The sequence below is a fragment of the Haplochromis burtoni genome, unplaced genomic scaffold, assembly GCF_018398535.1.
Source record: "Haplochromis burtoni strain Fernald_Lab_line unplaced genomic scaffold, NCSU_Asbu1 Contig_530, whole genome shotgun sequence".
Lineage (NCBI taxonomy): Eukaryota > Metazoa > Chordata > Actinopteri > Cichliformes > Cichlidae > Haplochromis > Haplochromis burtoni.
This window is the reverse complement of record NW_024582891.1, coordinates 220,130-229,379: the sequence shown is the minus strand read 5'-3', so window position 1 is coordinate 229,379 and position 9,250 is coordinate 220,130. Positions and strand designations below refer to the sequence as shown.

The 9,250-nt window shown below is 39.4% G+C and overlaps 2 protein-coding genes across 2 annotated transcripts in view; one reads left to right on the top strand and one right to left on the bottom strand.

Annotated features, from left to right (window-relative positions):
- eif4g2b (eukaryotic translation initiation factor 4, gamma 2b) overlaps positions 1 to 1,076 on the top strand; it is a 13,745-nt gene extending 12,669 nt beyond the window's left edge. The window contains exon 22 of the mRNA XM_042214197.1: positions 18 to 1,076. Coding sequence (XP_042070131.1) covers positions 18 to 83 — 66 coding nt within the window. The 3' untranslated portion in view covers positions 84 to 1,076. The remainder of the gene's footprint in view (positions 1 to 17) is intronic.
- A 122-nt stretch (positions 1,077 to 1,198) lies between these two features.
- On the bottom strand, positions 1,199 to 7,054 carry LOC102291529 (peroxisomal and mitochondrial division factor 1). The gene is made up of 7 exons (XM_005947514.3): positions 6,925 to 7,054; positions 5,824 to 6,024; positions 4,469 to 4,656; positions 2,639 to 2,852; positions 2,239 to 2,337; positions 2,062 to 2,129; positions 1,199 to 1,883 (listed from the first exon to the last, which is right to left on the bottom strand). The coding sequence occupies exons 1-7, from the start codon at positions 7,012 to 7,014 to the stop codon at positions 1,724 to 1,726; spliced, it is 1,020 nt and encodes a 339-aa protein (XP_005947576.3). The 5' UTR covers positions 7,015 to 7,054; the 3' UTR covers positions 1,199 to 1,723.
- Between the last annotated feature and the right edge of the window lie 2,196 nt (positions 7,055 to 9,250).

Sequence of the window (9,250 nt, the reverse complement as noted above, 5' to 3'; positions counted from 1 at the left end):
AAAAAAAAAAAATTCAGGTAAACCAGTGGCTCACCTGGCTGGAGACGGCAGAGGAGGAGGAATCTGAGGACGACGCAGACTAAGCATCATGGCGTAGATCAACCGTATCTTATTGTTAGACTTGTGTTACCTTATTAAACTCCATGCTTAATTTAACCACTACGATGTGGCACTCGGCTGCTTGTCTCGCAAATATAAACCGAAAGCTTTTACCGACAGGGCCTCATGTGCTACCACCTGCACTGTGATGATGGGCTGAGAAGCATTGTTTAATCTGTTGCCTAATTTTCTGAGATCTGTTTCCTAATCAGCTACATGAATTCTAGAGTGGCTCAACCATGTATTTTTCTCAATTTGCTCCGTTAGGTTGTAACTTTATTTCACTGTATTGCTTTTTCTTACGGATTTAAACCTCCCCCAGATAGGAAACTGCTTTATGGTAAGAACATGTAGGATTTTCCTCTCTAAAATAAGACAAATCTTTCACGATCTTTGCTAATTCTAGTTACAAAGCAAACAACTAGAAATATTAACATAAGGTCTTGTCAGCAAGCTGCTTTTGTGATCTTCTATCAGGGCCTAGCCTGGATTGCTTTTTATCATACATGCTTAAAAACAGCACCGGGGATGTAGACAAACGGGCTGCACAGCGATCCTTCTCGTGAACCACACGTTAAACCTAGATGGCCCGCTGAAGTTGAATGAAGCACAAGCTGGCAAAACATTTCATGACTGATAAAGGTGTCTCTTATTCAACATGTGCTCACTAAATTCCCACTTTGTTTTTGTTTGTTTTTTTGTTTGTTTTTTAAAATAAGTGCTCTTCATAGTCCCTGATGATGAGCATGTTTTTTTTTGTTTTTTTTTTCTCATTAGCATTACTCTTTTTGTTCTGTCCTTTCTTCCTGTCTTTTTTTTTTTTATCATTATTATGAGTGGTTGCAATACCCATTCTCCAAATGTTACAATATTTAAAAAAGAAAAAAAATAAATCTGTAATCATTGGTTTGCTGTCGTCACGTTTCAAAGTTGCCTGTGTTTCTACCTCTTAGTTAGATGGGCTTTTTTTTTTTTTTCTTTTGTGCTGGGATAAAGAAATCCACTAAGAAGAATATTGAGCCCATGCAGATGCTGAAGTATTTGGTTTAATCCTGGCCTAATTGCACAATAAATGTATTGAAGCAGACATTAACAATGATGCCGTTGCATGTTTTACAAGTGTTAACATCTCATTAGGATTTTTTTTTTTTTAATTTCACCCACATGATGAAATGTGTACTTATCAAAAGAGTAATGTTGACTAGATTTTGAAGCGGCCCTGATGAGGTTGGTTTTTATATTGAGGGCTCAAAATAATAAATGTTAGATTTGTCTGGCTCTTAAATTGGCAAACTATAAATTGTAATTGATTTCCCTTCTAAAGCTAAACAAATGACCATCAGGCTTAACCAAGAATTGTACTCTCAAGCCATGATTATGTCTAAGACATATGATTAGGGTCTTATTGTAAGGTATTCAGAATTATTGTGCACCTCTATTGCTTTAATGTCAATAAAGTCAGTACATGAGCACCTACTGTTTACCTGTATTTACTCTGCTTTACAGTTACATATTCCATCTGTCCAATAAAATACTTCACACTTGAACAACAGTCTGAATCTTCCAAGCAGCAGCTCTACTGGAGTGCTTTGATTTTCCCAGGAGCATGTGGTTACATTTGTGGTCAGTCCTGATCTGTGGGAATCCAGAAGTATTCCACCACCTTCCTGCTTCTGCGCAGAGGGCCTGAGTCGGGTCGCTCTCCTCCATAGGCAGGCAGCTCATCAAAGTGACTCGGACCCAGATCTCTCCCCATGTGTGGTGCTGTCACCCTGAGCATGGTCCTGAGTGAATACAGTTCACAATTAATTCTTAATAGTGGTCTTCAACCAGAGAAAAGCTTTACACTTACCTATTTGCCTTCACGTTTTTGTAAATTAGAATTTTAATCTTATGTTGCTACCATATCTGAACGATTGTAGTTTGTGTGGCTTCCCCCTGGTGGCCAAAGTTTTTGTTTACCTAGATGAACTCCTTTCAGGCTCTTCAACGCTGGACTCTGGAGTGGAGATGTATACAGGATCTCCTTCCTGAACAAAAACCATAACATAAGCTTCTGATTTACTTTTTAAATGTCCTGTATTGTAGACCTAGACATGCACAGCTCTCTTGTGAGTATGAGATGTAGGATCATCTCACTGTGAAATTTCTCGGAGTGCCATCTGGATTTTTGAGAATTTTAACCCTCTGGTCGCTTTCAGTCATGCACAGGAAGTAGCTTTTGATGTGGGCTTGACACTGTTGAGAAAAAAAATCACTTAAAGATTTTACTTTAAAGAGATGAAAATGTACAGAACAAACATTTTTTTTCTTTCAGCCTTGTTGCAAACGTGTGACTTGCAATATTGTACCACAGTGAATCACTCAGGGACATTTTTCAAGATGGAAATAATCATTTAAACAGTATATTTTATGCTCAGTTCAAATAATTTCTTCCGTGACTGTTTGGGGATAAGAGGTGGGAGATGGCACAAAAGCACAGTAGTGTCCACTGTTTTGTAATTGTTCATTGGGCGTGAGAGCAGTGGTGCTGTCTTACTGCTTTATTCTGCCTCAGAGCCTTCAGGTCTTCCTGAACTTGAAACACGTCAGCCAGCTCCTGGTACTTCTCCCTCCAGCTCAGGCACTCGGCCACTCTCTCCTGCCTCTCCTTCTCAGCCAGATGCCTCTCTGCCTCGACTTCCCGCCGAGCCTGGTTAGCTCTTTTGCTCTCCTCTTCTGATTCTGTCGCTCTGCGTTTCCAGTTCATCTCACTGAGAAGGGACAGGATGAAATTGCATGCTAGAACATCATAGCCAGACTGCATCTTCATGCACCTTTAAGCTAAATCCAGTTAAATCTTTAAACCGTCTTGTCTTCAGCCTGTTGTGAAGCGTACTCTCATTCTGGTCTGCAGGATAAAAGCAATAAAGAAAATCCCTAAGACGTGAATTGAAAATGGTAAATGGACTGGTCCTTATATAGTGCTTATATATATATATAGTGCTTTTCTACTCTGAGTACTCAAAGCACTTTTGTTAACTGTGTCGTCCAGTCAGGTATTTGTTGTTTGACTCGAAGTCTGTGCAAAATAAGCACACCTGGTCTTTGGTACTGTTCCTCACACTCTTAGAAGAGTCATCTTGTGTTGTGTTCACGGGACAACACAGAGATCATGTGAAAACTATGCAGTGAAGGTAAATAAGTACACTTTTACAGACTTTCTACACTTTTACTTAGCAGAGCAGCCTCTTAAAGTCCTTTATATATTGTACAGAACGTCTTGGAGTCAAGTACGCTTCCTCTGACTTTTCTCTTAGTTTCTGTTTTCTCCTCCTCTGCCTTGCTGATGTGACTCAGCTGAATTGAATTTTCTCAGAGCTATCAACTAAAAGGCCGTTATTGTTGCACCACGAACGGTCATGGACAATGACACTGAGTTTTGGGAAATTCCCTCTGAAGATAAATGGGAAATCCAAAAAAACCCTCTAAAAACAAAAGTCAAAGTAATCACACACATATACAAACATGTTCATAGGTCTAACATCCTGATGTTAGAATTGATCTTTTCTATATTCCCAGCATTAGATTGGATTTTTAAAAAGAGCTTGTGTATTTGGTATATCACAGAGCACTGGTTGGTACAAAATGCATTTTAATCAAAAAATCTGAATAGTTGTTTTTTTTTATCACACTCAAAAAAAATCTCACTTTTTTGACAGGAAAGTAAGGAATAAAGAAGACATCTCTAACTAAGATGTTTAAATTATTTCTTCTTGGGCTCACACAGTGTACTGTTATACATAGATTTGCAACACAGTGGCACGGTGGTTAGCACTGTTGCCGCACAGCAAGAAGGTCCTGAGTTAGACCCCATCATCTGGCTGTGTGGAGTTTGCATGTTCTCCCCGTGTTTGCGTGGGTTCTCTCCGGGTACTCCGGCTTCCTCCCACCGTCCAAAGACATGCAACTTGTGGGGATAGGTTAATTGATTAATCTAAATTGCCCATAGGTGTGAATGTGAGTGCGAATGGTTGTCTGTCTCTGTGTGTTGGCCCTGCGACAGACTGGTGACCTGTCCAGGGCGTACCCCGCCTCTCGCCCTATGACAGCTGGGATAGGCCCCACAGTGCCCCCCGCGACCGTGAAAAAAGATAAGTGGAAGTGAATGGATGGATTATTGCTTCCCTCATCTACTCTTGTTAAGGCAGTACAACTTCTTATTTATGTAGAAGAAGCTAGGACTAAAGCACAACTCCTATTTTTCATTAATGATAAAAACAAAACAAAACATGAAAGCAAAAATCAGAAAAGAGAAATACTTAAAGATGATTTAGTGGGATGTAAGAAAATCAATCACAGTTGCCAGGTGTCACTAAAATGTATCTACCTCTCTTTAATTTGGACATTTTCTTGGGTGAGCTTCCTCAGCTTGTGTCGGAGGTCATCTCTGTCTGCCTCCAGGCTCCTGCTCTCCTGCAGGAGGGCCTGTTTCTCTCCAGACACCTGATCCAACTTCAGCTTACTTTCAAAGTAGTTCTTCTCTGTTTGCGCCAGTAAAAGCTGCATGTTCGCGTGCTGCAGAAAGAAAAAGCAGATGTCAAATTAAGTGTTACGGGCTTTGATTGAATGAACTAATCTTCCTGCTTGATTCAGGAAGTTCATTAACTGAGGTTAAACAAAAAAAGGAACTCAGCTGGAAAACTGCGTCTAAAAGCACTTTGAGTTATTTCGGCCCACAGAGATTGCATCTGCAGTTTGGACGATGGATTGCCATGATGACACGGGCGTCACAAACCATGTACATATCCTGGAAAGCTCCTCTTAAGGCTTTATCCTTCACTTTAACTCATTAAGCCCCAAAGTGACATCAAGGAAAATCGATGGTGTAGTCATGTCAAATATTCCCATGTTCCCAAAATAGCTAACTTTAGAATACTTGTTTTTATTGATCAAAAGTAATTTTAAATCTATTTAGGATTCCTAACTCATCATGTCCGATATTATATCACGTCAACAAACTAATGCAAAGCAAGCTAAGTGATACATCCCAACCAACACAAGATTTTTAGGACTGATAATATTTAGTTATTTAAAAATCTGATATTCTCATATATCATCCAATAGTTTTTTTTTCTTTTAAATTTACAAAACAGATTTGTCTAACAGTTGTTTTGCCCGTCTTTGCTCAGATCCGCTGGCTGTTGCGTTTTTGGTGCTCCAAACACTTTGCAGAGTGCCCTCTGGTGGTACGACTATGCAACATCAACACTCATAACATGGTTGAAGGGTGTTTCTCCAATTTCTTCCTTACTTTTTCATTTTCATTTATCTGTCATTATAATTCCCGTTACTTACAGATTGGCAAATAGCTACCTAATCAGGTTCCACTATGTGAATACTGTAAGTACTGTTTCTAGTCTTATAACAGTAACAGAAAATGCCATGTGATAACCTTTTCACAAGGTAAGAAAAGGAAAACATAAAATACTGAAAAAATATACACTTTTACTTCATTTAGCTAGAAGAGTATATATTCTATCCTATTCTTGCCCAGCTGCAGTGTTATTTATTTATTTAATAAGATAAAGAAACAATCAAAGGAATTTTTTATTTAGCTCTCGCCCTAAGACAGCTGGGATAGGCTTCAGCACCCCCCGCAACCCTGAAAAGGACAAGCGAAGTGAATGGATGGATGGAATTGTATTCAGCTTATTAGATCAGCGTTCTCTGTCATGTGTTTACCTCCTTTTTAAGCTTCTGCAGCTCTTCACTCAGACGTCCCCTGTCAGCCTCAGCTGCATCCTTGTCCCGCTGAAAGCCCAGGGACCGAGCCTCAGCCACAGCCCTGCCCTTCTCTGCCTCCGCCCTGGACTCCTCTGCTTCATCTGCAGCTCGCGAACATAACATCGACCTTTGCTGGCTCTGGTACAGCTTCTGCTTCAGCTGATTTGGGTCACACAGAGAGAGGTGAATGCGTGCTGCAGTGACATGATCGAGAAACAGTAGACGCCTGCTTTGTTTTACCAACGTAACGTGATTCTAACCCTTTGGAGTGACAAGGGTCTGCTTTAGCTGGCATGAATGGGTTAGGTTATATAGGTTAGCGGAATAATATGCATCTCCTTCATACATTCGTATAAGATGTCTTATATAAAAGTAGATCTAAGACTTCAAACACCTCAACAAGCTTTTCTGGACATAAAAATTTCATTTATAACACTTACTTTTATTTAAAGAATGCCTACTGTAAAGATCCCTCATGTTCCCTCATTGACACAATGGCAGTTCTGAAAAGGCAGTCACATTTCCTGCCACAAAGATCTCCCCCAGCATACCACAGCCACATAATCCTCTCTGTGTAGGGTCAAGCAGTACGGTTCTCCTGGTTTATGCTACACATTCAGTTGCCCATTTGTCAAAAACATGGTGAGGAATGGCTAACTGACCATAGCAGGTTTTTTTTACACATAAATTTCAAAATATAAAAAGGTCACATATTTTATTAAAGCTGTAAATTTAGTCTGACATTTAAAGCTGGCATGTAAACACTGTTTGATAGAAGCACATGCTGTTTTGCTGCTGTTTTAACATATGAATCTAACATTAATGTCCTGGAGAACAGGAAGCTGCTATAAGCCAATTGTAACTTGATGTAACTGAATTAAAGTTTTCCAACAGATGTAAAGACAAGGTTTGAAAGAAGAACATGTCTTGATTCCTTCCAAAAAGTCTGATTGACTACCATATAGGCGTGTGGTTATACTTTCGTTTTTGTGCTCATAAGTGGCCCACTGTTTCATCTCTTGGTTATTAGTGCCATTTAATAACACTGTTTGGCTGTACCTCCTTAACTTGAGCCTGTAGCTCCTGGTTCAAGTTTCTGAGGTTCCTCATGGTTAGCTCACTCTCTGTGCGCATCATAATCCGTTCCATGTGGATCTCGTTTGATAAATACTTGTTTTCTTTCTTCAGGTCCTCACATTCCTGAGAGAATTTATTAGTGACACACAGTGTGAACTAGAAGCTACGGAGCCGCCCCCCAGCACCACCACCCACCCCGAAATATACAAACTCATAAAATAATGAATTATGTCATCATGAGAAATTATGACCATTACAAGTTCTCATTATATTTACAGCATTTTTTTCACATTCATCATGCTTTTTGTTTTACGTTTTATGGTTTATGGTTCATGTCGTCTTTTTAAGATCATTTAACTGGCCTTGGAAATAATAATACGAGTGTGATCATTTTTTACGCTCGTCTGGGAAACTCTTTTCCTTCAGGTTTTCCCAGAAGGATTTAGCTTCTGAACCAAGGTCTTAGATATCTGAGAGGTCATGAGTGCACTGGCTTACACAACATGAATTATTAATATTTATCATACATTTCCTGTAAGGATGCACTTACAGTGAGGCTGGAGGATGTTAAATGTTACACCTGCTGTTATGAGTCATATGAGAACTCAGCAGTAAAATCTACAAAATAAATAAATACAAATAAAAAAGTTTCTAAAAGTTTCTAAAAGTGTGTGTTAGCTCTGTAACTGATTTTACAATTGCCTGAATATTTGAATGCTGAATCAGAGTTAATACGAATTATTTAATCTTAACGTTACATTTTGTAAAGAAAACATTCATTGTCCTTTTCTACCTTCTTACCTTCCTCTTTCTGACCAGCTCCCCCTGCAGATGATTGAGCTGGAGGAAGGAGCCATTGGAGCTGACGGCGCTGACTGGCCTGACCGCCCGCACAGGCCTCCTGGTTGGCCTGGAGAGGACTTTAACTTCTTCCGTTACCCCATCCTTGAATCGGCTGCCTCTGTTAACGTTACTGCTGCTCATGGAGAAAGATTTGTACAGGCTGTCATCTAGCGAGGACATCTGCAGATCTGTGTGCGATCTGGCCCTGATTGACATTTCAAAGAAAAAGAGAAAAAAACAAAACGACTGATGCAGTTTTGCCAAAATGTCACTGTCACCAAAGGAAAACAAGGGCTCCCGGTTTGTTGTTAGAACATAGGCCAGCAACCTGAATAAAGTTCTCAGTTTCATGTTTGGTTCACTGGGTGGATCCTATCACCAGCCCAGCTTCATTCAACATTTATTGGGCAACACGATAGCAGAAAACGCACTGAGGCAAACAGTCTCTGTGTTTTGGTAAGAGGACACTTTCTATTCCTTAAAAAGCCTTAAAATGATTAATAATTTTTATATGTGAAATTGAAAAAGTGGTGTCAATTTATTTTTATGTATTTAAAGTTTTTTCAGTTAACTAAGGACCAGTAACCATGGGTAGCATATCAGAACAACAGAAGCACACACACACACACACACACACACACACACACACACACACACACACACACACACACACACACACACACACACACCTCTATATCTATACTTGAAAGGTCACTGAGACCTATTCTTGTGATGTCAGATTTCATTTTCATGTTTTCACACTTTTTTTTTTTTTTTACTGGTTCGTGATTTTCTGACAGTCTGTAGAAGAAGATAGACACACCCAACCGAGGAAGTGTGACCACTTAACATCTTTCCTGGGCCTATCAGTGGACCAGCAGTCTATCGCTTTCCTCAGTCATTACTGCTTCAGCCTGAAGAAGGCAGGAAGCACCATTATTTACACAACAGTCACTGAGTCATTGCAGTAGGACACACTGGACTGTTTTGCTTCCTGCAGTAGAATGAAAGTGGTGATACTGCAAGTTTTAACACAACTGGGGAAAGTACTCGTCATTCTAACATGCCTTTAACTCGTGATTATGATGTGTTCAGGGTACCAAATGCCAGGTCTGATCACATGATTAGAGATTACATGAGAAAGCATGCATCGTTTTTATTGAAAGGCTAGTTTTAATAGTGCAAAAAGTTAAATGCGTCAGCTAAGTTGATAATCCATATGCAATCAATACGTAATTAATAAATAACCTTAATACTCAATACTTAATACTTAACTGAAAATGCCACACTTTGATTGTTGGGTTTTGTTGGGTCTACCTTACAATATAAAGTTCCTTGAGGAGACTGTTGTTGTGATTTGACGTTCTATAAATAAAATGGAATTGAACTGAACTTTAATCATAAAAAAATTAATGCAAAAATATTCATGAGTCCTTTCACTGAAAATCATTCAACTTTACTTTCA

Excerpts from the sequence above, each read along its gene's own strand:
- LOC102291529 (XM_005947514.3), bottom strand. The coding sequence starts at position 7,014 with ATGGAACGGATTATGATGCGCACAGAGAGTGAGCTAACCATGAGGAAC. Across the intron at positions 4,657-5,823 it reads TGCAGAAGCTTAAAAAGGAG|CACGCGAACATGCAGCTTTT; the intron begins GTAAACACATGA and ends TTCTTTCTGCAG. Across the intron at positions 2,338-2,638 it reads CTCTGAGGCAGAATAAAGCA|TGTCAAGCCCACATCAAAAG; the intron begins GTAAGACAGCAC and ends TTTTCTCAACAG.